This window comes from Indicator indicator, chromosome 7 (assembly GCF_027791375.1).
Source record: "Indicator indicator isolate 239-I01 chromosome 7, UM_Iind_1.1, whole genome shotgun sequence".
NCBI classification, from domain to species: domain Eukaryota; kingdom Metazoa; phylum Chordata; class Aves; order Piciformes; family Indicatoridae; genus Indicator; species Indicator indicator.
This window is the reverse complement of record NC_072016.1, coordinates 39907568-39935193: the sequence shown is the minus strand read 5'-3', so window position 1 is coordinate 39935193 and position 27626 is coordinate 39907568. Positions and strand designations below refer to the sequence as shown.

Sequence of the window (27626 nt, the reverse complement as noted above, 5' to 3'; positions counted from 1 at the left end):
TCTCAAAGGCACCCAGCCTCAAACAATAACAAATGGATGTTTCAACATGGGCAACTATTCACCTCTCCAATACCCCTTTTACAAGTGTCAACAAAAATAAAACCAAAACCCCCACAGAACAACAAAAACCCAACAACCCAAACCCACAAATCAGGTCTGTGTTGAGACTCTTAACTGCAAACGTTTCAAAGGCTCTCTCCTTCCAAAGCTTCATCTCATCTGTCTGGCCAGTAAATTCTGTGGACAGTATCACAGAATGGCTTAGGTTGGAAGGGACCTGTGATGGTTTTAAGACTATGCCTTTAATTTTTCTTCACCACACTACAACAGGACCTCAGAGATCATCTGCTCCATCCTCCTAGCATGGGCAAGGATGCCTCTCAACTAGACTGGGTTGCCCAAGGTCTCATCCTATCTGACCTTGAACAACCCCAGGGAGGAGGGATCCACAACCTCACTGGGCAGCCTATTCCAGAGTCTCACCACCCTAGCACTGAATAACTTCTTGCTAAGATCCAGTCTAAACCTACTCTCCCTGAGCTTAAAAATCAATACCCCCTTATTCTCCCTCTTCAGAGATATTCAGAACCTGCCTGGATGCATTCCTGTGTGATCTGGTATAGGTGACCCTGCTCTGGCAGGGGGGTTAGACTGGATGATCTTCCAACCCCTAACATTCTGTGATTCTACTGTTATAGACACCCTTGTGAAAAGTCCCTCTCCAGCCTTCCTGTAGGATCCTTTCAAGTATTAGAAGGCATTGTAAGATGTTTTTGAGGAGCACAAGAACTTCTACCAACAAGCTTTTGAGATTGTCAAATAAAGTTCTATTGTTGAAAAAGTTTCTCAGGGAAAAAAAAAATTGCTACCTCAAAGCAGCAAAACTTCCCCCAATTAGCCAACCTGGTATTTTGCAGGTTGCAAGCCAGTCAGGACGTTCAATGTAAGGTGATACTGCAATCAAAACAGAGTTTGCATGGTCACTAAACACTCCTAGTGCCTTCATGTGCCTGGAAATGGTCTCAAGCAACATGCCTCTCTGTCCTCCTGCATGATGCAAGACACTGGCCTCGCCTGAATGAAAGACAAAGAGCACTGCCTCAAGTTTCCCAGACAGATCATAAAGCAGAAAAGCTGCTTATCTGGAACTTGTGTCATTACTAGCAATATACATGGCTCTTAGCACAATTCTTAAGAGAGAGATTGGATTCCCTTCAAAATCCCAATATGGTAGGGATTGGAAGGGATCTCAGGAGATCAGCTAGTGTAAACCCTCTGCTAAAGCAGGGTCACCCACAGAAAGCTGACCAGGATCACAATGTCCAGGCAGGTTTGGTATGTCTCCAGAGAGGGAGACTCCACAACCTCTCTGGGCAGCCTGCTCCATGGCTCCCACACCCTCAAAGCAAGGAATTTTTGCCTCCTGTTCAGATGGAACCTTCAGCGTTGCAGTTTGTGTCCACGGCCCCTTGACCTGTCACTGGGCACCACTCAACAGAGTCTTGTCCCATCCTCTTGCTCCCCACCCTTTAGCTACTGATCAGATGTCCTCTCAGGCTGCTGTTCTCCAGGCTAAACAGTCCCAGGTCTCTCAGCCTTTCCTTCTCCATTCCCCTCAGCATCTTTTTAGCCTCTGCTTTCTTTCTCTCCAGCAGTTCCTGTCTCTCTTGTACTGGGGAGCCCAAAACTGCACACAGTACTCCAAAGGTAGCCTCACTAAGACAGAGCAGAGGGGCAGAACCTCCTTGGACCTATTGGCCACACTCTTCTTAAGGTAGCCCAGGAGACAATTTGCCTTCTTGCCCACAAGGGCACATTGCTGGCTCATGGGGAACTTGCTGTCCACTAGCACTCTCAGGTTTGCCTCCATAGAGGAAACCACACAGCTCTGTGCTAATGTAATTACCAAATCTACTCAGTATTTCGAGAATGGAATTTCTGTTATCCCTGCCCTACAAACAAGTTCCTTTGATAACAGGAATAGTCTCACAGAAAGCAGCTGGTTTCCTTGGGAGCTCTTAATGCAGCAGAAGCTGCTCTGCATCACAGACATGCCACGCTCCATCATCCAACAAAACATTCAACTCCCCCTTTCCCCTCTGCAGGAAGCCAAGAGGAATTCCCAAGTCACATGACAAATTAGAGCATTTTCATCCCAAAAAAGGAACTGCCTTTTTCCCCCCTGGGAAATCTCTCTGCACTTTCTCAGCTCCCTGTTATTTCAGGGAGAAATTACTTTCTCTGCCAAGCTTTCCCTCCCATCTAGCCCCCACACAAGAGTCTCCACAACGCTTCAGACAGGTTCCAAATTCATTTAAATGACTTTCAGAAGGGAACTGCTGCACTGCATATTGACTATGGCAGAGTTTTATCTAGAAGCACAAAACATGAATGGGATATGGTATTTCAATTTGCTCTTAGACATAAGGATTAGAAACATAATGGCAATGTAACCATCATAGAGGAGAAGGTCAACAGGACAACCACCATCCAGACCTCAGGCATCCCTTCCTAACACACAGCATGAAACATGCCTGTATGGCTCTTCTGCTACCCTGGACACCCCATTTTCTCTTAAAATCTTCACTTCATAGAATGGCTTAGGTTGGAAGAGACCTTACAGATCATCTCATACCAACCCCCCTGCCATGGGCAGGGACACCTTCCACTAGCCCAGGTTGCTCAAGGCCTCATCCAGCCTTGCTTTGAACACCTCCAGGGAGGGGCATCCACAACCTCCCTGAGCAACCTGTTCCAGTGTCTCACCACCCTCACTGTGACAAATTTCTTCCCAATATCCAGTCTAAAACTACCCTCTTCTAGGTTTAAGCTATTCCCCCTTGTTCTATCATGACAAGCCCTTGTAAAAAGTCCCTCCCCAGCTTTCTTGTAGCCCCCTTCAGGTACTGGAAGGCCACTATTAGGTCTCCAGGCTGAACAGCCCCAACTCCCTCAGCCTGTCCCCAGAGGGGAGGTTCTCCATCATTCTGAACACCTTTGTGGCCTCCTCTGGACCCGCCCCAGCAGCTCCGTATCCCTCTTACGCTGGGGGCACCAGAACTGGATGCAGTGCTCCAGGTGGGGTCTCACCAGAGCAGAGAGGCAGAAAGAATCACCTCGCCCATCCTGCTGGTCACACTTCTTTTGATGCAGTCCCAGACATGGTTGTCTTCTGGGCTGACAAGAGTACATTGCCAGCTCATGTTAAGGTTTTTATCAGCTGACACCCCCAAGTCCTCCTCCAGACTGTTCTTGAGCCACTTTACACCCAGCCTGTATTTGTGCTTCTCAGAGCAGCATTTAAAATTGGCACTTTTAGAGTAACCAGGCAGAAAACTCAGTATCACTTAAGTCTAAATATCTAAGAAAGATGACCTGGGCAAATGATGAAGATGTATTTTTGAGGAATGGTTCCAGAGGAGACAATAACTCTTTCCTTTTAGAATAAAATCTGTCACAACTGATCTCTTTAATTGCAAGCCATATCTTAGAGTCCAGGACTCCGTTTAAATTTCCCAGCCTGCATTCTGGTGATGAACATTCCCTTTGCTATTCATCCTACAGATTTCAGCTGCAACTTAAAAAGAAAGCAGCACCATTAAAGCCATTTTTAGCAGAGGAAAATGAGGGCTTGAGACAATTATCATTGTGCCTTAAGGAGCAGGTCAGCAATACCTGTGTCAAGTGACAGGTAGGTGCACAGATGAAGGAAATCATGTAGAGGAGAACAGCAGCTGACAAGGAATAGATGAGAAGAGACTGAGGGAGGTAGGGCTCTTCAGCTTGGAGAAGAGAAGACTGAGAGGTGACCTCATTCATGTTTATAAATATGTAAAGGGTGAGTGCCCAGAGGCTGGAGCCAGGCTCTGCTGGGTGATGCCCAATGACAGCACAAGGGGCAATAGGTAGAAGTGAAGGCATAGGAAGTTCGATGGAAACATGAGGAAATATTTTTTCACTGTGAGGGTGACAGAACACTGGAACAGGCTGCCCAGGGGGGTTGTGGAGCCTTCCTCTCTGGAGATATTCAAAACCTGTCTGGATGTTTTCCTGTGTGACCTGCTCTAGGTGACCCTGCTCTGGCAGGGGGGAGGACTGGAGGAGCTTTTGAGGTTCCTTCCAGCCCCTAAGACTCTGATTCTGTAATAAACAGTCATGGTTCAGCAGACAGCACCAATTCACTTATGGGCTGGCTGTGAACAAGCTCATATGTCAGGAGAGTGCCTCCTGCTCATGGAGAGCTATACCTTTTACAAATCATTGATGAAGCCACAGGTTTACAAGGACCATATGTCAGGTTCTAACTGAAGGGTTCTGAAAATTGCTCTTCCAGCCATTTCCAAAACACAGAAGTCTCAAACACAGAAACAGAAACACTACTACATTGCTGGAATGCATTTCTTCTTAGCAGCTCCAAGGTACAGTAATAACTGACATGAGCTCATCCAAATAAACTCACCCTGCAGCTTCAGGAAATTATTTTCTCTGTCATAAAATAAAACAGGGAAAGCTTTGCTTAGCTCCCTGCCCTCCAAGGTAATAGGGTGACAGAGAACAGGAACTAAATGGAGTGACTTCAGATTCTGTTCCAGCAACTCAGAGGATAAAAAATCAGAGGATGAATTATAAACTCCCCTCCCAGTCTAGAAAGAAAGCATGCTGTTGGCCTGCCACCAATCCTTCTTTATTCATGAAGAACCCTGCAAATTTCCCCACATGAAACTTTATGCACACAGATCCCAGAAATCCAGGCGTTTTGGATTCCTCCTTCCAAGCCATGTGTACCACACACAGAACAGTGGGGGTGGGAAAGGAAATTATCTAATCCAATTCCCCTGCTAAAGCAGCATCATCCACAGAGGGGTGCCTGGGATCACAATGCCCAGGTGGGTTTGGAATCTCTCCAGAGGAGACTTTACAGCCTCTCTGGGCAGCCTGCTCCAGGGCTCCAGCACCCTCACAGCAAAGAAGCTTCTTCTCCTGTTCAGATGGAGCCTTCTGGGTGCATTGTGGAAAGAAGTGAAAAAGAGTCTGGCCCCATCTTCTCGACACCTGCCCTTTAGATACTGATAAATGCTGATCAGATTCCCCTCTCAGGCTGCATAGCCCCAGGGCTCTCAACCTTTCCTCCTGACAGAGAGGCTCCAGGCCTGACAGCATCTTTCAGCCTCTGTTGGCCTCTCTCCAGCAGTTGCCTGCCTCTCTTCAACTAGGGAAGCCAGAACCAGATATAGTGCCTCCAAATATAGTCTCACTAGGGCAGAATAGAGAGGGAAGAGAACCCCTCATGACCTCATGGCCACACTCTTAATGCACCCCAGGATCCCATTGGCTTTCTTGGCCAGGAGGGCACATTGCTGGCTCATGGTGAAGCAGTTAGCTGCAAGGACCCCCAGGTGCTTCTCCACAGAGCTGTTTAGCAACTAAGGTATATCCAGTAGCAAAGGTTTCCTCAACTCATTCCATACTCAGATCCTCTCAAGTGAGAAGCTCTGTGCAGTACCCATCTGAGAGAGCACTCAAGTGTCCCCAGCTCCTGCACATATATGGAGGAGTAGATGCTGCTCCAAGGTACATCACAAAGACAAGTCTTACCACTGCTACCTGGCAACCATTCTCCCTCAGCCCATTTCCACATCCTCATACCACTGAGTTGTAAACTTTGGATAACAGAAGCAGCACCAACCTATGTGCACATTTTGGGACTTGTGTGATGAAAGCAACTGAAGCTGTTCCCATAGCATTATTTCCAAATCTCCTCAAGCAGCAATGTGTTCCACAAAGCTTTTCTTAAACCCCATAAAACCTCCTAGGCTATGACCTCAGAGTGAATTGTTTTATTCCCAGAGCAGGCTGCAGGACAGAAGTGAATCACCCAGACTGGGCTTTGACAGTGGTCACACCCTAACAGATCTTTGCTAGGTTGTGTATCCAAGTGAAAATCAACTCTTAATCATTCCAACAAGCAGTTTCGGAGAGTTGAGAGATTCCTCATCCTTTCCTTCTGGGGAAGCCCACAAAAGCAAATTGCTGAAACAAGTTTGTGGGCCATGGGTTTTTTTTTCCCTTTCCTGCTTATGCAAGTTGCTCTACATTTCCCAATTCCTTCAGAGCTGCCAAGAATGCAGAAGATAACAGTGGATATGCTCTGTGCTTTACATGAGGCAGAAGAGATACCCCATAGGCTTCCCCTACTGCAAAATAATTCCACATCACATCCAAGTGCTGCATAGTTTCATCTCCATTAAAATGACATCTCATTTTGATGACCAATTGAGACCTTAATAACAGGAAGAAAACCCTCTGCCAAAACTTGAATAGAAAAGGGACAAGCAATGTTCAAGATTAAGCACTGAAGGACAAATCAGCCCTTAAAGCCAGATCCCCTCCCCTCCCCCCCAAAAAAAAAGACTAGTACCAAAAAATGGTGAAAACCACATCAGCAATGTCACAAATGGCCTCTCAGGCAGAGAGCACTTCAGAGATTAGAAGCATTCACACAACCCCAGCATGGGAGGGGTTGGAAGAGACCTCTGGAGATCACCTAGTCCACAACAGGTTGCCCACAATCAGTGTCCAGGTGGGGTCTGGAATCTCTCCAGAGGAGACTCCACAACCTCTCTGGGCAGACTGCTCCAGAGCTCCAGCACCCTCACACCAAACAAATTTCTCTTCCTGTTCAGATGGAACCTCCTTCAGATGGGTTCCAGTTTGTGCCCATTGCCGCTTGTCCTGTCACTGTGCACCACTGACAACACTCTGGCCACATCCTCTTGCCTCCCTTCCTTAGCTATTGATCAGATGCCCTCTGGGGCTGCTCTTCTCCAGGCTAACCAGCCCCAGGGCTCTCAGCTTTTCCTCTTCACAGAGATGCTCCGGGCCCCTCAGCATCTTTGTAGCCTCTGCTGGACTCTCTCCAGTAGTTCCCTGTCTCTCTTGGACTGGGGAGCCCAGAACTGGACCCAGGACTCCAGATGTGGCTTCACTTGGGCTTTGCACATGGGCAGGAGAACTCCTTCAACCTGCTGTCCACACTTTTCCTAATGCACCTCAAACACAGCCACTCCTCCATGAGGAGCAGTGAGCACACAGCTTTTATCCAGCAAAGCTTCTCAAGGGCAGCTCCTCCCACACAGGGCTACCAAAGGCCACCAGAGCAGAAAGGAGCAGTTGGGCTGTCAAGAAGCTGACAATGCAGTAAAGAAGGAAATTAAATTAAATGGGAAAAAAAAAAAAAGAAGAAAAACAATACACCAACAAAAATGAGCCACACAAAATCTAAAACCATTTCTACATTTCCTTGGACTTAGAAATAGAAGAATAATTTGAATTACAGATTTGTGTCATTTCCACAATGTGTGACTCATAGCACAAATCTGAAATGAAGTCATAAAAGTTGTGTTTTATCTTCCAAGACTGGGTGGGATCTAATCCAACAGAAAGTTACCTCTTGAAGCTTAGTCTAAAAACAGCTATAGAAAATAAACAACAACATTTATTTGGGTTTTTTTTCCTGGTTCTTTTCTTCTTTTTTTTTTTCCCGGTTCTTTTCTTCTTTTTTTTTTTCCCCAGGCTTGATTCTGATAAGGAGAGCTATACCTATGCAGTGGAGAAACACTCCCCATATGGAAAAGGAGTTGTCCTGAGATTTATATTAATGATTGCATCAACCTCACCACAACTCTGACTTCCTTTCCCATCACAGATCCTACAAAGTCTTGATTATTCCCACAGGCTGACTTATACATAGAAAAATAATTTTAAATAAATAAAAAAATTAGGAATAGAAACTAATAAAACTTACAATAAAAATAATAAAACAATAATAAAAAGTAAAATTACCATAAAAATAACAAAACAATAATAAAAATAACTAAAATAATAATTAAAATAATAATAATAGTACAATCAAATTATTGTCAACAACTCTCAACATCTACTACAGTGCTCTTCTTTCACATAAAAAGCACCAGAAGGGTGGTCTCTAGACATGACCAAGCAAAGCTTTTTTTTTTCCTATTCACTGAAGGAAAAGGCACATCAAAACCTACAAAAATCTTAATTCATCCAATTCATTCTCTCTGTAAGAATGTGTAGCATCAAGAGAATGTTTTAGCTACCTTCACACACCAAGAAAAATGCTCCCTGGTCACCCCCTCTATTTTTTTGTTTGTGCAAAACTAAATCCCAACACAACCTAACGAAAAAAAGCTGAAAAGCACACGAGGCAATGGTTTGAAGTTGGAGCAGGGTAGATGTATGTTGGACATGAGGAGGAAGCTCTTCACAATGAGGGTGATGAAATACTAGAACAGGCTCCAATCCCTGGAGACGTTCAAGATCAGACTCTGTGGCCCTGGGCAGCCTGATCTAGTTGGAGGTGTCCCTGTTCAGTGCAGAGGGGTTGGACAAGATGACTTTTGAGGGTTCCTTCCAACCCAATGCAATTTGTGAATGTTCAACTTTTACTGGCATTCCATTGCTCTTCAGTGAGGCCAAGGGCAGACTCTCTCCTCTTATTTGAAATAAAAACATTGAAAAAAAACCTTCTGAGCTCCTTAAACTTTTCATCCAGCACTGATCTATTGCCCTCCCTGTGGCAGTAAATGCAGCACAAGGCAGCAGACCTTGCTTTGTCTTGCATCTTAATCGATTCAGCCAGCACTGGAGTGGGCAAATGGGGTTGTTCAACCCCAAAAAGGAGGCTGAAGGGAGAACTTCTCACTCTCTACGACTCCCTGAAAGGAGGTTATAGCAAAGTGGGAGCTGGTCTCTTCTCCCAAGTAACAAGTGATAGGACAAGAAATGGCCTCAGGTTGCCCCAGGGGAGGTTTAGGTTGGACATGAGGGGGAAAAAAAAAAAAAAAAAAAATCTCTTCCCCAAGAGCATTGTCAAGGCTTGGCCCAGGCTGCCCAAGGCAGTGGTGGAGTCCCCATCCCTGGAGGGATTTCAAGGCCACAGAGATGTGGTGCTGAGGGACATGGTTTGCTGGTGACCTGTCAGTGCTGAGTTAACAGTGGATTTGATGATCATAAAAGTCTTCTCCAGCCTCCATAACTACTGGCAGCTAGAAGAAATGGCTATGTTTTCACCACCTTCTGCAAGGGCAACACAAGCAAGGAGTCACTGGGACAGCAAGTGTATGTGCAAGGGAAGAAGCAGGAGAAAAGAGGAGTTTGGTGACCAAAGCCATCTTCACAGTCAAATCAACTCTTCCTAAGGTTCCCTCAATGTTACAGATGTCTTGCTGGGTTGGTATTTACCTGTCCCACAGCTGAAGCCACATTCCATCTTAACCTCCAAAGTGAGACCTGATACATTTCTTCCTGGTATGCAGCATGCATGTCACTGCCCCTACAGCTATTTCAGCATGGGAAACACTGCAGGTCAGGGGAGGCAACAACTGCAGCTGAGGATCTGGGGAGGGTAACTGTTTTATGTGCCTTCAAAGTACTGGACAGCCACCAGTTCTTTGCCTTTTCAATCATTCATTTGATAATTACACTCCGCAGTAATGCATGGCTAGCAAAACAGAAGTTCACTCAATTAAAGCAGCCTGCCAGTGCCCACCCTCAGCAAACACAGGCATCACGCTGAAATGCTCCTCCAACTCTCACCATCCTTGCAACCAGTCTCTGCTGCCACCTGAGTTTTGTGAAGCCCCAAGCTTCAACTACTAAATTTTTTCTTCCTGAAATACGAGCAACAGCAGGACAACGAACTGTTGCTTGTGACAGGAAGGGCTGGAGGTCACTACAGGGGCCCATCAGGGAAGTTATTACAGCATTACTAAACAACAGCTTCTCCAGCAGTTGATGCTGCAACAGTTTCAGCCATAGCATGGGGCCCCCAGCAGTAGAGGGTGATGGAGCTGCTGAAGCAGGTCCAGAAGAGGGCCACAAAGATGATCAGAGGGCTGGAGAACCTCCCCTATGGGAACAGGCTGAAAGAATTGAGGCTGTTCAGCCTGGAGAAAAGGCAGCTCTGGGGAGACCAAACAGCAGCCTTCCAGTACCTGAAGGGAGCTTACAAGAAATCTATGGAGGGACTTTTTTTAAGGGCTTGTAGTGATAGGATAAAAGGGAATGGATTGAAGCTTGAGGAGGGCAGATTCAGACTGGAGATTAGGAAGAAATTCCTTACAATGAGGGTGATGAGACACTGGAACAGGTAGACCCGGGAGGTCATGGATGGCCCTCCCTGGAAGTGTTCAAGGCCAGGTTGAATGAAGCCTTGAGCAACGTGGGCTAGTGGAAGGTGTCCTTGCCTGTGGCAGAAGGGTTGGAACTAGATGATCTTTAACCTCCCTTCCAACCCAAACCACTCTGAGAATTAGGGGGGAATCCCCAAACACCCTGTATCTATGCCAAAAAAAGACAGCTTCAGTAGGATCTGCATCCTTCTTCCAAGGCTTCTCATATCCCAGGACATCTTTCTTCATCAGAGTCCTTTTGTCTGAGCAGGATGTGCTCTCTCCAGTATCCTTAATGCCAGGCTACCTGCACCAAAATCCTACCCATCTTCAGGGACCGACTGATACAGGCAATCTTCATCCTCATCTGGAGCTGAGATACAAACCTGCAGGTGGACCAACACCCACGTGAAATTTGGCTGCAGTTCACTTAGGTTTGGGTTTTCCTCTTTAGGCTGGAAATCCCTATTCCAAATCTACCCAGAACTGCCAGGATTAATGACCACAGGAACACCACAGAGTCAAGCCCTTTATTTTCTAGAGGCATTTTTTCCAGATCCGAATGAGCTGATGACAAACAAAACAGACATGAGTCAACCACTGGCTACATGTACTAACACACACACTAAAAGAAGACTCTGTCTTAGTAAGAGGAAAGCCATGAAGATCAGGCATTCAGCACCCAAAAGCAGAGCATTTTATTTAAGCCCTTTGTTTACCACTGCACCTTAGAGATCTTTATCCCTTACTCCCTTGTGAACCTTTCCCACAAAGGACTGCTTCCCAGCAGTGTGGGAGCTTTCACCTCTGGCAGCTTGCCCTCAAAAGCACAGCATTGCCTGCCTCCCTCCTTGGAGGTGTTCAAGGCCAGGTTGGATGAGGTCTCAAGCAACGTGGTCTAGTGGAAGGTGTCCCTGCCCATGGCAGGGGGGTTGGAACTAAATGATCTTGAAAGTCCCTTCCCATCTAAAGCATTCTATGAACAATTAGAGGTCCAAGAAAGGGCTTCCCTTGCTTAATGTACCAGCAACAGTGAGGCTAGCAAGACTAGGACAAGACTACAAGAAGGACATGGAAATGCTGGAGCATCTCTGAAGAAAGGCAACAAAGCTGGTGAAGGGTCTGGAGAACAGATCTGGTGAGGAACTCCTGAGGAACTGGGGCTGCTCAGCCTGGAGAAAAGTTGAAGAGGGGAGACCCTTCTGGCTCCCTAGACCTCCCTGAAAGGAAGTTGAAGCCAGGTGGGGTCAGTCTCTTCTCCCAAGTAAGTGATAGGACAAGAGGAAATGGCCTCAAGTTGCACCAGGGGAGGTTTAAGTTGAACATCAGGAACAATTTCTTTCCACAAAGGGTTATCAACACCTGGAAAAGGCTGTCCAGAGCAGTGGTGGTGTCACCATCCCTGAAGGATTTCAAAGCCATGTAGATGTGGTGCTGAGGGGTGTGGTTTAGTGGAAAGCAGACAGTGCTTGGTTAACAGTTGGAGTTGATCTTAAAAATCTTTTCCAACCTAAACAATTCTAAGATTATATAAAGGAAATTTCCTCCGAAGAACATCTACTTGAACTCTCTCTCCACAGCCCTCTGAGGACAAGACATCTAACAAGAAAATAGCAGGAATTTTTGAACTAAGCCCTAAAAATGACTGCAGGACAAAGGCAGTAGCATCATTATTGCTTCAGTGCTTCCCACCACTTGATACCCTAACAACCACTGCTAGAATGAGAAGTGCCACCCCAAGAAGTGCCATTTAATTTATCACCAACCAGCAGCTTCATCCCACTCCCACTGCTTAAGTCACTGCATGAGGTTGTGCATTCATACCCCACCGTAGCACACCTTGTACCAGTCCCTGCTGATCAGCAGCAGCCAGGCTTCCACCCACCACCCTGGCTGTTTCTCCACCCTCTGCTGCTTCTTGCATGGAGCTGGTGTGTAGAGGAAACAACACACAACACTTCTGTTCCACCTTGTCTTGCATCTTATACTGACTTGTCAGCTCTGGTCTTCCCAGCAGCCACAGTTACCTTGGCCCAATTACCCAAACCGCCTCTCTCACCTCCTGTCCTCACATGCAACCTCGCAGCAGATCTCCACAGCTCCCTCCCAACAGGGAGGCACAGGCAGCATCAGTTTATAGCAAACAGCAATATTATTGATGTTTCACTTCATGAACTATCCAGCCGTGCTCATCTCCAAAGCTGGCACCATCCACCCATTCCCTCTGACATTACAACCCCCCGCAGGCTACTCCCGCAGTTTCTCCACTGCCAACATGCTTGCTAACTCCCTTGTCCACCTCCTCTGCAAGGCTTCTTCCACTCTCATGCTCATGTCACTGAGGCTGGGAGAGTGGAAAACCATGCAACCTCTGATAATTATGCTCTAAGTCCATTTATTCACCTCTACCATTTTCTTCCAATGTTGTGGCTGCTCCAAGCACATACTCTAAGTGGTTATGCCAGCTGGTCATCCCCTTAGCCAGCACAGCCATCCTGAAAGGTACACCACCACCACTGTCAGAGGGGAAAGTCAAACAGCAGTCTACACTTCCTCTTGCCTCCTGCCTCCTCTATTCTGAGATCAGTAAGCCAGGTTCTCCTTCAAATTTTCTGCATCCTCCTCCCCAGACCTTTCACACCCTGTGATGTTGCTCATCTAGCACAGAACATGAAGATTGGCTGTCACCTCCATAACCCCACACCCACACACCGGGCCCACCAACCCCTCCCAATTCTCTCCCCTTTCAATACTGTCAAGTAAGCTGGGAATGCTTCATTCAAGCATCTTCCAATATTACTACATCCCCACCTGACCTTCCATAACACGGATTTATCCAAGAGTTTGGACCTCCTTGCCCTCTCCCTTGCCCTGTTTGATGTTATCACAGCTTCATTCTCTACACTTGACCCATCTGGAAAGGTTTGTTTATTTGTTTAGAAGCAGTATCCTCTCACAGTAGCCTGGTCAATTGGTCTTGGCTCTTCCAGCCTATTTTATATCCCTTTGGAAACAACTCATCCATGAGACCATTTAGCACTTCCACCCTGTTTGACGAAAGCTGCTTTCCATCAGAGGTGATAAATGGGCTATCCTGAGAAGGAACCAAGTAGAATTTACTGTCTTAAAAACAACACTGCACAAAGAGGCCTAATATAATAACTTTATTTATTACATCTATATCACACCAAATCTTCCTACCTGTTTCCACTTACAGATTCAGGAAGTTTATACAGTTCAGTCCTGTCACAGGCCAGGATCAATCAGTCAGCAGCAGTGGCTGATTGATGCCAATCTAACCTGTCCTAACCACCTCCAGTAATGAGGCTTGAGCAGCTTTCCCAGGAAATAAGTCAGTGTTTCACTTGTTCTGCTGTCAGTAAAAGGATTCCCAGCAGCAAAGCCCTCTTCTCACACTCTAAGCCCATTTACTACTTCTCCTACCCAACACAGTTTTTCTGATTTTCTGTTTCCTCTCTGCAGCAACCTCCTTTTGATTTTCTCTTTATTATGATGAGCTCCCAGTTGCTGCAATTTCTCCTTGGAGATCATTTACTCTAGGATTCAGCAGCTCTTGAGTCTCCACTCTCTCCCAGTGGTCCACAGAGTTTCTCAAGTGCAGCGTGATGGAAAGGATAGCTCATCTTTTCTGTGAGGAGATAAATAGGCACATTACAGATGCTGTCAAAAGGAACAACCAGGATGCTGGGTCCAGACCTGCTCACAGGAAGGTTTCACTTGATTGCTGCATTCACAGGGGCATGGCCATTCTTCACAGGTCCCTTTCAACCCTGACCATTCTATGATTATATGATCTGCTGAAAAAAATGGTGGTAGAACCTCCCTGCCAAAAATGGGAAAACCCTGAAACCTATTCACTGGAAAACCCCCAGAACTGATCACTGCAGCACCACAAATGGTCAACAGCCAAGATACCAAAAAATAAAAATCAAGAAAACCCAGAGCAACCTAACTGGTACTGAAGCCTGAAGAGCTCTCTCATCAGCAGTCCACAGGGACACAGGGAAAATCCTTCTCCTTCCCCAAGCACTGGGGGGAGATGGCTTGGGCAGTATGAATTTAGTGTGCCACAGCATACCCATGCTGGAGAACAGAAGGCTGAGGGGAGACGACCTCACTCTCTACAATTCCCTGAAAGAAGGTTGGAGCGAGGTGGGGGTCGGTCTCTTCTCCCAAGCAGGAAGTGATAGGAAGCTTCTCCTTCCCAAACAGCTGAAGGAGATGGCTTCAGCAGGACGATTTTGGCATGCTCTGGAGCGTGCCCATGCTTCAGCCACACTGACAGCAAAGCATCCCAGAGAGATTTGGGATATTTTTAATGTCTGGCTTTAATCTTCTTGAGCATTTACTGCTACACTCAGCCCGATTAGCACAATCGAGCACGAACTCGAGCCTCTACTAAATTAATTACAAAGGTCAACTTAAATTGAAATAAATTATTGATCATTTTCTGGGCCAGGCTGTTGAGAGAGACAACTTAAACGATAATTACAAAGGCAGAAGAGGCTGTTGCACAACTGACCAGAACCCAAGGTGCCGGTGGCCTCACTTGCCAGGCTGGCATTTCCAAAGCATGCAGTCAAGGATGCAGAAGTCACACTTTGCACATGTGAAGGACCACAATGCCACTATGGGACTGACAGCAGCAGAACTTCCAGCATCCCCTCGCTGCCAAAAAACTGACATCACCAGAGGAACTAGGGGCACCCTGAAGACACATGGCACAAATGCTGCTCTTCACACAGCACCCCGAGGACCCTGCGGTGTATCACCTATTCCACCAATAGGACACCAGCACCCTGCTCCATCACCTATCTGATACAAGATTTTGGTGACTTGATGTAGTTTGGAGATGTTGCTTCACCCAAAACAACAGGAGGGCACCAGGTGCAACCCCTGCAACAGTAGGTTTTTGGTGGTTTGGGTTTTGGTTTTATTTTTACAGGCAGAAACAAAACAGATTGTGGCGAAAGGCAGAATATCCCACGGTTACATGCTGTTCCCTTAGCTTCGTAAGGAAAAAAAAAAAAAAAAAGGGTATTTTTAGAAAATCTCTCAAGCTCCACACCGCAACCTGCTGCCTTTACAGTTTTTTCCACCCTAAGACACATAGTAAGCAATACACGTGCCTGCTCTCCCCTGCCACAGCCCCTCACCGTGCTGCTTCTGCAGGGCACCCGAACAAAAAGCGACGGTTCGGGGAGGGGGATTTTCCCGCCTCCCCTCCCCTCCCGTCCAAGCCGCACCGACCTGGCTATGACACCGCCTCAGACAGGACTTGGGGACCCCTCAAGCGCCTCTCCCCTGCCTGACCTTGAGGGGAAGCAACAAAGAGTGGGAAACGAAAAAGAGAAGGCAAAGAGGCGCCGGGCAGTGCCGCCCGCCCTGTCCCATCGGTGCCCCACTGCGCTGGGCCAGTGCTGACTCGCCACCCCCTAAGCCCCTCGACAGGGGCTACCGGCCCCCCGCCACGGGTAGCGGTGGCCCCGCGCGCCACCTGGCGGCCGCGCCTCGACCCCCGCCCCGGGAGCCCGGCCCCGGTACCGGGGGCTGCGCCGAGACACTCCTGCGACCGCTGGCAAGAGCCGGCACGACTCACTCGGGTCGCTTGCTCCCGGGGCGGAGCGACGGCGGAAAGGCCGGGGAGCTTCCCGCCACCGGGCACTACTGCTGCCGTCCGCCCCGCTGAAGTTTCACCCAGGTGACGGCGCTAAGAATAACGCGCAGCTGCCGGGGCCGAGTCGGGGACCGACGCCTCCCGGCAAACGGGGTGGAGAAGCCAGGGCACCGCGCCCGGCTCAGCCGGCCGCCGCCTGAAGGGCAACAGCTCTCGCCTCACTCACCGTCCGGTGTCGCTGCTGCTGTTGGCGGCGCCGCCCCAGCGCCGGGAAGCAACCAGCCGCCGTCAGCGCGGCGGCGGGGCGGCGGCAGAGGAGGAGCGGCAGCGATCTGCCCGCCGTGGCCGCCATCGCGCCGCTGGAGCCGCCTCACGCTGCGGCGGCGGCGGCGGCGGTTGCTGCTGCCGCCTGGGCAGAGGGGGAAGGGGAGCGGCGGGGCGGGGCCGGCCGGAGCCAGCGGCCAATCGGAGCGCTCCCCTCGCCGGCCCGGGACTCGTCAAGCCAAGCCGGGGCTGCCAATCGGCATCGGGCAGATGCCCTGTCCGGAGAGGCGATTGGTGGCTGCCTTCCCTCCCCTGTCAGGGTTGGGCGGGGCCGCGGCTCGGGCTGGAGGGCAGGGGAACTCCTTACGGGGGCGCCGCGGGGCGGGGCAGAAGGGGCGGGGCGGGGCGGGGGTAAAGGGAGACGGGGACGTACAAAAGAGGGTGCGGGGAGATGGGGTACAGCGAGGAGAAGGTGCGAGGAGGTAAAGGCATAAGGGAGAGGGTTCGGGGAGAAGGGGTGCAGCCGGAGAGGGTGCGAGAAGACGGAGTGCAGCGGGGAGAAGAGGTGTGGGGAGATCGGAGCATAGGGGAGAGGGTGCGGAGAGAGGAGGGACAGCAAGGAGATGGAGTACGGCGAGATGGGGGTATAGGGGAGAGGATGCAGGGACATCAGGTGCAGCAAGAAGTGAACCACAGAGGTGCACCACAGAGAACAAATGAATGGGAATAGGGTGTGGGGTGACATGGTGCAGCAGGGAGAGTGTGCACCAGGGGAAGGGGTGCAGGGAAATGGGATGCGGTGAGGAGAGGGTGCTCTAAGGGAGGAGGTGCAAGGAGATACGGTGCAGCAGGGAGATGGGGTGCAAGGAGGAGATGGTGTGAAGTGGGGAGTGGTTGCAGGGCGATTGGGAGCAAGGAGATGGGGTATACCAGGGAGAGGCTGCAGGATGATGGGTTACACTAGAGAGAGGGTGCACCAGGGAGAGGGTGCAGGGGACAGGGTGCAGCCAGAAAGGCACCCCCATGGCCCTGGAAATGCCACATGGGTGAGGCGCAGGGATCTGGGGTGCCAGGCTAAACTGGCATCCCACTCCTGTGGCAGTTTCAGTGAATGGTATAAAAAGTGGGTGATCAAAGTACACATTCGTTTATATATCCAGAGAAAGATGCACATGCATATGTGATGGGACAGCAGCATCTGGGCTAAATAAGCAGTATATGCTCAGTTGTTTCCTGAAAGGTGGTTTACTTCAATTATTTACTTTAGGAAAGACTTTTCCCTTCGGCCTGGGGGTTGTTACAATACTGCTGACAGCTCCTTGTCAATTCCTGGGAAGGAGCAGTCTGGAAGGGAAGTGTTTTTACTACTGGAAGTAGCCCCAGAATTGCTTGTTAGAAGTTGGAGCTTTAAAAAATATTAATGCACAAGCAGTTCCCATATGCAGCAATGCCACTGAAACAAAGTGCCTGGGCTTAAAAGAAACTGGAATTGTGTGTCATCATTATTTTTCGAAGTGAGGAGCCCAAATCCTCACCACATGGAGCAATCACCTTCTCCTGGGAGGTGAGGATGATGCTCAGGAGAATCGCTAGAAACAATGGGGAAGAAATTGTAACAAGGCTGGACGTTGCTGAAAGCATCAGGAACACAAGGACACAGACTCCAGCTACTATTCAGCACCTGTGTTTGCCACCAAAACCATCTAAGAATACAGAGGGAAGCACAACTGGGTGATGAGGTGGCATGGATGCACTTCAGCCATCACCCACACGATCACAACAAACCAGTGCCCTCCTCCTTCCATCCCCACCTCCTTCCAGTGCTGCCTTCTCCAAGTCCTCCTTCAGCTCAGATACCAAAGAGCTGTTCTCAGCTTTTCCCCAAGTGACATAATTTTGGAGTCACACAGTTCATCCCTGAGCAATCCTTCACTTCAGTCCTCCTCTCTGGCTGGGTTTTCCTGCAGGGATGGAGTTTTCCTTCCCTTTGTCATTTTGAAAAACAGGGCTGAAGCTGCCACATCCCAGCTTTGTCTTTCTGGAAGAATTTACCTGTGATCTCTCCAGAGCAGAAGATTTCTTGCTTCAACAATAATTTGCCTTTTCTTGCAGGTTCAAGGAAACCTATTGGCAGCAGCTGCTCTGAGGTCCACTGCTTAGATCGGGCTGAGCTTTTGCTCATCCTCTACTCACTGTATTTCCCTCTCCTTCCACAATGAAAACTGGTGGCAGTAGGAAAAAGGCTTTACAGTTAAGGATTTTTGGCAGCACAGCCCTCTGCAGTGACTCTGGGAGTATCCATTCTGGAAGATGCTCCTGCATGCATCTCTGCCAAAGAGCTGCCTCCAGGACCACAGGCAGGGCATCTCTCTCTGGGGGCACCAGCCTCTCCCTGATATGGTTTGCAGCACCCCCATGCAATGGGACTAAAAGCCTCAGATTGGCAAAACTAGGGTTAATGCAGCCAGGGAGGCCGCACCAGGGAGATTAGAAAGGCAAGAAGGAAAGAGAAAGGAAGGAAGTGCCCAGGACTGGTAAGGTCTCGGGGAAGGCAGAGGATGCAGCCCCAGCAAGGCTTTGGGGCAGAACCACCTCTTCATGCCATAAACTACCCAACCTAATGCTTTTTTTTAGGCTGGGTGAGCAGAGACCACCATGTTTATGATGGGTCCATGCTCCCCTCCACATGGAGTTTCCTTCATCAGGGGCTTGGTGCTGGCAGCTGCAGCAGAGGACAGCACAGGCATATCCAACAGCCCCTGGACTGCTAGACCTGCCCCAACTACTCTCTCCTATTCCCCACTCCTCCAGCCACTCAGATTGTATAGCTAGATATTTATTTCTATTTTAAGAGGAGCTGGAAACATTCACCTGAAGTCCTATTTTAGGTAGAGTTTAAACATTTCCAGGGAGTATTTGACAGCAGTGGGGGAAGACGGGCTGCCAGCAAAGGCTGAGGGCAGCAGAAAGGCCACTAACTCATTAGCAAACCCATGCTGAGCATGTGGGCACTCATTACAAGGCACAAAAATGGGAATTAAATGAGAGCCCAGAGATCAATACCCCCTGCAATGAAATGAGCCAGCAGGGAATGGCTTCTCAGGAAGGCAGGACCAAAAGGGGTGACAATACCAGCACCAAAATGAAATCTCATCTATTTAGGTTAAATAGCTCTTGGTACTCTGCTAGAAAAATCTGCCACTCTTGGAAAACCTAAATAAAATAATGTATTTAACAAGAATTTTTCCTGGTGCCTGTAATTGCAGCTGGGTGGGTATTGGAAAGGTGCTCTTGAGAAGAACTGAAAGGGAAAAGCACTCCAGTGTTCACAGCTTCATTGCTGTGGAAAAGACCGAGGTGGGAAGCTAAAGCCTCAAACTCCCATCAACCATCCCAGCACTGACAGCAGAGGCAGGGATGCTGTCCTCCTGCAAATAAAATACTGATCTGAGAGAAGGCAAGTGTGTGATGAGCCACAGGCAAGGGCTCATCCTCAGATCTGAGCAAGCCCCACAGTGTTCAGATTAAATCACAGAATCCCTGCATGGTGGGGGTTGAAAGGGACTTCTGGGGATCATCTAGTCCAACTGCCCTGCTCAAGCAGGGTCACCCACAGCAGGTTGCCCAGGATCACAATGGCCAGATAGGTTTGGAATCCTTGCAGCTTCCCTGGGCATCCTGCTCCAACACCCTCCCAGCGATGAAGTTTTACCTCCTGTTCAGATAGAACCTCCTGGGTTTCACTTTGTGCCTGTTGCTCCTTGCCCTGTTACTGGGCACAAATGAAAAGGGTCTGACCCCATCCTCTTGCCCCCCACCCTTTAGCTATTGATCAGCAATGATCAGATCCCCTCTCAGGCTGCTCTTCTCCAGGCTAAACAGCCCCAGGACTCTCAGCCTTTCCTCCTCACAGACATGATCCAGTCCCCTCAGCATCTTTGTAGCCTCCACTGGACTCCCAGATAACTCTCTTGAAGTGGGAGCCCAGAACCAGACCCAGTATTCCAGTTGTGGCCTCACTAGGGCATTATGGGCAGGAGAAGCTCCTTCAACCTGCTGGCCACACTCTTAACATACCCCAGGATCCCATTGGCCTTGTCCACAAGGGCACATTGCTGGCTCGTGATGAACTTGTTGTCCACCAGCACTCCCAGGTCCTTCTCTGTGGAGCTGCTTCCAGCAGGTCATCCCTCACCTGACAGGTGGAGAAGGTTATTCCTCCCCAGGTGAAGGACCCTACACTTGCCCTTATTGAACTATGGGCTGGCTGAGGGGAAAAAAAAAAAAAGAAGAAAACAACTCCAAATGATCTCTTAGTCCACAGGTCCTGGCTTTCTTTGTGCTATTTCAGTGCAGGATTTACCCTGGTTTACTGCCATAGGTGTTCAGGTCTGTGATGTGTGCAAATTCCCACACATGGAAGTCAATGCCTGTGCAGGATCCGGCAGGCACACCAGGCGTGGGTGGATGAAGAACCTTGGGAGGATACCAGGTCCAAGTGCATGTTATCTCCTTTTAATTAGAGGAAAGGGTGGTGCTCTCAGACTGATGCAGATAAGCCAGCTCAGCCCTGAGATGGGAGGCAGAGTCTGCCTGCCAATCAAGGAATGGTGATGGCCATTTTCCATAAGCTGAGCACCACAATGGCTGCTTGTGGCACAGTAAGAGATGACGGGGAAATGTTCCTGGGCTGGACAGGGTGATGGTGCCTGTCCCATCACAAGATCTTGGCTGCAAACCCCAGATTACCCAAACACAGCAGCGTTTGCTCACTGTGGTGTGTTCTCCTCCCATTTCCTATTGGGGACCAGTGTCTGCATTGGAAGTGGTCAGAGCATCCCAGCCCTGCAGCAACCCCTCCAAGTCTCTGGCATCACCTTAAACCTTGCTTAAAGGCTCATCCTAGAAATCTCTGCAGTGCTTTCAGTGTAGGGGGGTAGGAGTCAGCAGCTTCCTGTGCTCCTGAGGTGCAATTGTCATCTATTTATGCCTCTGGAAAATGTATTTTTTAATGGAGGGTTCATTAAAGCTTGAAGAGAGCCAACCTAAGAGGCAGCTGGAAGCAACTAAAATTAAAATACCTAAAATTAGCCTCCCCAGCAGTGAATCCTCCCTCTGATCTAGATGCCGAGGTGCACATGACCCAAGCGTGCTTGTCTCATCTTCCCTTCCTGCTGCCATCCCATTCCTGAGCTACCAGGCACAGGCTCAGCCCAGATACCCACCCATGCCCCACAGAAAGCCATATCCCTCCACTGGCTTGGCTGGGATCCCTCCCTTGCCTCAAAAATTGCCCTCCAAGTTTACACTTTGGGACTTCCCCATCTCTGAGGGAGCTAAAAAACAGTGTTCCCCTGTTGCCATGAGAATCATTTGGGAATAACTTGGGATGGGGAATCCCAGGTATTGCTCTGTCCTGGGGGAGCAACACTTAGGGCCCCAAACCCCAGTCACTGATGATACACAGCCACATTTATTTTCAAGGTGTCTCATTTCCTCTGAGCTCCTCTGCCATCCAAAAAAAAGCCCCTGTCAGGTGAGCTGCTCAGGCACGTGCTTTTCAGGTGTTTAAATCTTGGTAGTGCATGAGATTAATTGAAATCACAGCACTGCTGGCCTGGCCTGATGCCCTTGGTGCTGCCCTCCCCTCCCCTCCCCTCCCCTCCCCTCCCCTCCCCTCCCCTCCCCCTCCCCTCCCCTCCCCTTCCCTCCCCCTCCCCTTCCCTCCCCTCCTCCCTTCCCTCCCCCTTCCCTTTCCTTTCCTTTCCCTTCCCCTTCCCTTCCCTTCCCTTCCCTTCCCTTCCCTTCCCCTTCCCTTCCCTTCCCTTCCCTTCCCTTCCCTTCCCTTCCCTTCCCTTCCCTCCCCTTCCCTTCCCTCCCCTCCCCTCCCCCTCCCCCTCCCCTCCCTTCCCCTCCCCTCTCCCCTCCCTTCCCCTCCCCTTCCCTTCCCCTCCCCCTCCCTTCCCTTCCCTTCCCTTCCCCTTCCCTTCCCTTCCCTTCCCTTCCCTTCCCTTCCCTTCCCTTCCCTTCCCTTCCCTTCCCTTCCCTTCCCTTCCCTTCCCTTCCCTTCCCTTCCCCTTCCCCTTCCCTTCCCCTCCCCCCCTTCCCTTCCCCTCCCCCTCTCCCTCCCCCTTCCCCTCTCCCTCTCCCTCTCTCATAGAATCATTTGGTTGCAAGAGACCTCTAAAATCAAGTCCAACCATTAACCCAGCACTGCCAGGTCACCACTAAAACATGTCCCTCAGTACCACATCTACACAGCTTTAAAGTCCCTTCAGAGACAGAGAATCCACCACTGCCCTGGGGAGCATGGTCCTGGTCCAGGCCTTGACAACTCTTTCTGGGAAGAAATTTTACCTAATGTTCAACCTAAACCTCCCCAGGTGCAACTTGAAGCTGTTTCTTCTTGTTGTGTTGCTTGTTACTTGTTTCTCTTCTTTCCTTTCTCTCTTCCTCCCTCTCTCCCTTTCTTCCATCTCTCCTTTTCCTCTCTCTCCTCTCCTGATGGTTTTCTCCCTCATGTTGCCTGCCCAATGTTTCTGGGCCAGGCAGCACCCTCCATACAGGAAGGAGCACTGAGGGCAGTATGAAGGACATGCTGGCATGGCAGCAGCAGGGCACAGATACCTTATCTCTCTTGATGGAGAGATTTTCCTACCTATGGGCATTGTCCTGGGCCCTTCCCCACAATCCCCAGCAAGTGAGAGGTTTGTGATAGTGGAAGGTGCCAAGCTGGCAGCTTGACAGTGGAAATATTTCCCCTGGTATTTTGGAAATACTGTGGTCAGTGGAGACAAACAAACCCTCCCATGAAGGTTTTCTTTGTAAATTCAGTAGCCTGTGGAGGAAAGCCATGCAGAAAAAGGAAACCATGGCTCATACTGCACAGCTAGGCTTGTAGGCACAGCTTGGTGGGTGATGGATGGTTCTGGCAGGCCATGTTTTCCATTTCATCACTAATTCAGGTGGTGTTGGCTCTCCTCAGTGCAGGTTGGAATCAGCAGCTGAGTGGCTGACACCACACCAGGCTATGCTGCCATTCAGTGAGTCCTGGGAAAGCTGGGCAGAGGGAAACCTCAGGAAGTTCATCAAAGGCAAGTGTAGAGTCCTGCACCTGGGGAGGAACAACCTCCTGCACCAGGACAGGTGAGGGGTGACCTGCTGGAAAGCAGCTCCACAGAGGAGGTTCTGGGAGTGATGGTGAACAAACTCATCATAGGCCAGCAACGTGCCCTAATGGCCAAAGGCCAAAGTGATCCTGGGGTGCATGAAAAAAAGTGTGGCCATCAGGCTGAAGGAGGTTCTCCTTCTCTTCTACTCTGCCCTACTAAGACTACCTCTGGAATCCTGGGTTCAGTTCTGGGCTCTCAGTTCAGGAGAGACATGAAAGTACTGAAGAAAGTCCAGCAGAGGTTACAAAGATGCTGAGGGAATTGTAGCATCTCTGTGATGAGGAAAGGCTGAGACCTGGGGCTGTTGAGCCTGGAGAAGAGCAGCCTGAGGGGGGATCTGATCAATGCTCAGCAAGAGCTAAAGGGTGGGGGGCAAGAGGATGGGGCCAGACTCTTTTCAGTGGCTCCCAGTGACAGGAAAAGGGGTAATAGGCACAAACTGGAATCCAGGAAACTCCATCTGAGCAGGAAGCAAAACTTCATTGTTGTCAGGGTGCTGGAGCCCTGGAGCAGGCTGTCCAGAGAGGTTGTGGGGTCACCTTCTCTTTAGAGATTCCAAACCCTTCTGGACACTGTGATCCTGGTCAACCTGTTGTGGGTACCCCTGCTTTAGCAGGGGGAATGGAGTGGATGACATCCAGAGGTCCCATCCAACCCCCACCATACTGGGATTCTGTGATTCTATAACTGTTCTGGACCCCACTCACAAGGCACCTTTCTCATGAGATAATCCTTTACATTTTAAAAAGTGAATTATCATCAGAAACTCATGGAAATGCTCAACCAGCTGTGCCAGAGGAAAAGGAAAATCAAGAGAAAGCAATTCTGTTCATATACTAGTAAAGAACTTGCAGTGTAGGTGATCATGCCTGAAAAATCAAATTTTCTGCTTTTTTTACAGTGATGGTAGTGCTCCCTTCTCCTTCTCGTACTGGGTTTGCAGATATTCCAGCATGTTTTCCAACTCCATCACCTGTGTGCTCTAGGTATGGACATGGGCATGTATAGGTTTGCACAGCAAAAGAGAATTATCTGTTGCAGAAATTAAACTGGGCAGATTCATGAGGGTATGGCAGAGATGGCAAAGGGCTCACAGTGCCCCCAGTCCCTAGGGGTGGCTGCCCTGGTTATTTTACACTGGTGCCTTAAACCTGCATGTAGGTTCCTCAGACCCTGCATATAGACCCCACCAACCCTGTGTATAGAACTCTTTAAACAGGCTCCTCAGACCCTAGATAGATAGATATAGATATAGATACAGATACAGATATAGATATAGATATAGATATAGATATAGATATAGATGATATAGATATAGATATAGATACAGACACCCCTGAAACCACTTTCAGGAACCTTATATATACCCCTCCGACCCTATATGCAGGCCCTTCAGGAGCTATAAATATTCTCCAAAGACCCTATATACAAACTTTACAGGGTCAATATAGACAGACCCCTGAGATTCCACATACAGACCTTTCACAGCTTATACGTATACGCCCCTGAGACACCATATATAGGTCTTTCAAGCCCTATATACAAGCCTCTCAGACTTCATATTACAGGACTTTCAGGACCGATACCTTACAGATGAACATTTCAGGACCTATATACATGACCTCTGAGACCCTATACACAGACCTGTCAGAAGTTACACATATAAGCCACTGAGACCCCATATACAGGTCTTTCAGGCTCTCCATATAAGCCACTCAGACCCTTCAGGACCTACCCACATGCTCTCTAGGCCCTATATATAAATTATTCAGGACACAAATGGATCCCCAAGACTCTACATACAGACCTTTCAGAAGTTACACATATAAGCCTCTGATACCCCATACACAGATCTTTCAGAGCCTACATATAAGCCCCTCAGACACTATATACAGGACTTACAATCACAGGATCATAGAATGGCTTAGGTTAGAAGGGACCTCAGAGGTCATCTGCTCCAACCCCCCTGGCTATGGCAGGGATGTCTTTCAGCTAGGCTTGGTTGGCCAAGGCCTCATCCAGTCTGGCCTTAAACACCTCCAGGGAGGAGGCATCCGCAACCACTCTGGGCAACCTATTCCAGTCTCACCATCCTCATACTGAAGATCTTTTTCCTGAGATCCAGTCTAAACCTACTCCCCCTCAGTTTAAAACTATTCCCCCTCATGAAATGTCCCTGTCCAGCCTCCCTGTAGGTTCCCTTCAGGTACTGGAAGGAAGATCTAAGGTCCCCCTGGAGTCTTCTCCAGTCTGAACAGCCCCAACTCCCTCAGCCTATTCTCACAGCAGAGCTCCTCCAGCCCTTGGATCATCCTTGTGGCCCTCCTCTGGACTTGCTCCAGCAGTTCTATGTCCTTCTTTGGATGGGGACACCAGAGCCGGACCACAGGTTGTTAGGATGTCAGGGACTGGAAGGGACCTCCGAAGATCATCGAGTCCAACACTGCATCCAAAGTGGGGTCTCACTCGGTAAATATATAAAAATATGTTTCTCAGACTCAACACTCAAGCCTTTCAGAACTTATACATATGGGCCTATGAGACTCTGTACACAACCCTTTCAGAACCTCTATGTAACCCCCTGACACCCCCATCTACAGGTCTTTCAGACAGGTCCCTGACACCCTACGCACAGGACTTTCAGGACCTGTATATAACCGCCGAGACCCTACCCATGGCCCTTCTGGGACACCTATAGACGCTCCCCAGCCCCCTGGCACTGGCCCCTCGGAGCCTACACAGCTCCGGGGCGCGCCAAAGCCCCGCTCCACTCCGCGCCGCCCGCCCTAGGCCCCGCCCCAACACACTGACCCCGCCCCCGGAGCCGCCCCTTGAGCCGAGGCCTCGCCCACGGAAGCGCTGCCGCGGTCGGAAGGGCCGAGCTGAGCGTACTTGGAACCGGCTGGGCCGGGCCGGACCGAGCCGGTGTGGACGGCCCTGTCCCACTGCCCGCAGCCGTCGGCGGGGCACGGCGTCTCCTCTCGGGCCGGCCCTTCCCTTGTGGTCTCCGCGGCCCGGTTGTGGGAAGGTAGGCGGCGGCTCACCGTGAACCTGACTGAGCGAAGGGGCTGCCCAGGCCCAGGGCTCAAGGGGGGGCTACTGCTGGGGGAGACCTGGCTTTCGGGCTCTCACAGGGCTCGGGGTGCTGCCTTACGGCGTTCTGTTGTGATCCTGCCGTTCCTTCCCTATGAAATAAAGGGTAGGGTCTGCGCCTCCCGCCTTTCTCTGCTGGGAGAGCTGTGAGGGAAGGGAGGATCCCCTCAGCCAAGCAGGGGCGGCCAGGAGTGTTTTGGGGAGCTCTAGGGCAGCGTCAGGAGTTGAGTCTGCGCTCCCCGGTTCTGCTTGAGTTTTATTGGTGCTTCAGGGGCTCGCTCTCGGCTTTGCCCGGGCTGTCTGAATTATTGCTCTATGTTTATAGCTAATGTCAAAGCAATTTTTTTTAATAGCTGTTCGTTAAAGAGTTCTAACTTCACCCCGAAAGGCCAAACGGTGTTTTGACATGCAGTTTGTCTTTGGAAAACCCTTCAGGGTGAATTTGGGTTAATAAACTGCTAAGAGTATAGAAAGGCCTGATCTTTATCATGCCATGATTTATGTGTACAGTGTTTGCCTTCAGTTTAATGAGCTGCTTGGGAAGGACAATCAGTCTGAATGTGTTCAGTGGGCTTTGCTGATGAGGGGTGGTCAAACAGGACAAGAGTCTTTCAGGCTTTCTCCTCTGGAAACCCACGTTCAAGTTCAGTGAAAGCAAAAGCCTGGCTGGCTTTTTCCTTTTTCATCAGCTGCATGGCCGTTGTTCCCCTCCTGGCTTTATTTGGTTGGCAATCTGAGGTATGAGGATTGGAGAGGAGAAGGCTCTGAGGAGACCTTCTTGTGGCTTTCCAGTATCTGAAGGGGGCCTACAAGAAAGCTGGGGAGGGAGTTTTTAGGATGTCAGGTAGTGATAGGACTGGGGGGAACAGAACAAAAATAGAAATGGGTAGATTCAGATTGGATGTTAAGAAGAAGTTTTACACCTTGAGGGTGGTGAGACACTGGAACAGGTTGCCCAGGGAGGTGGTGGAAGCTTCATCCCTGGAGGTTTTTACAGCCAGGCTGGATGTGGCTGTGAGCAACCTGCTGTAGTGTGAGGTGTCCTTGCCCATGGCAGGGGGGTTGGAACTGGATGATCCTTGAGATTCTTTCCAAGCCTAACGATTCCATGATTCTATGACTGGTCGATATTTGTGAGCATTAATGGCTGCTAGGAGGGAAATTATGTGCAGGACCTTGCTGGCATCAAATAGTTATAATCTTTATTGTCTTTTTTTTTTTTCTCCCTCTTGTTCTTAGAGCATAGCCCTGCCATCTCTAAAGAAT

The 27626-nt window shown here is 49.5% G+C and overlaps 1 protein-coding gene across 1 annotated transcript in view; it reads right to left on the bottom strand.

Annotated features, from left to right (window-relative positions):
- MCU (mitochondrial calcium uniporter) overlaps nucleotides 1-16183 on the bottom strand; it is a 131751-nt gene extending 115568 nt beyond the window's left edge. The window contains exon 1 of the mRNA XM_054382160.1: nucleotides 16058-16183. Coding sequence (XP_054238135.1) covers nucleotides 16058-16183 — 126 coding nt within the window. The remainder of the gene's footprint in view (nucleotides 1-16057) is intronic.
- Nucleotides 16184-27626: the final 11443 nt, after the last annotated feature.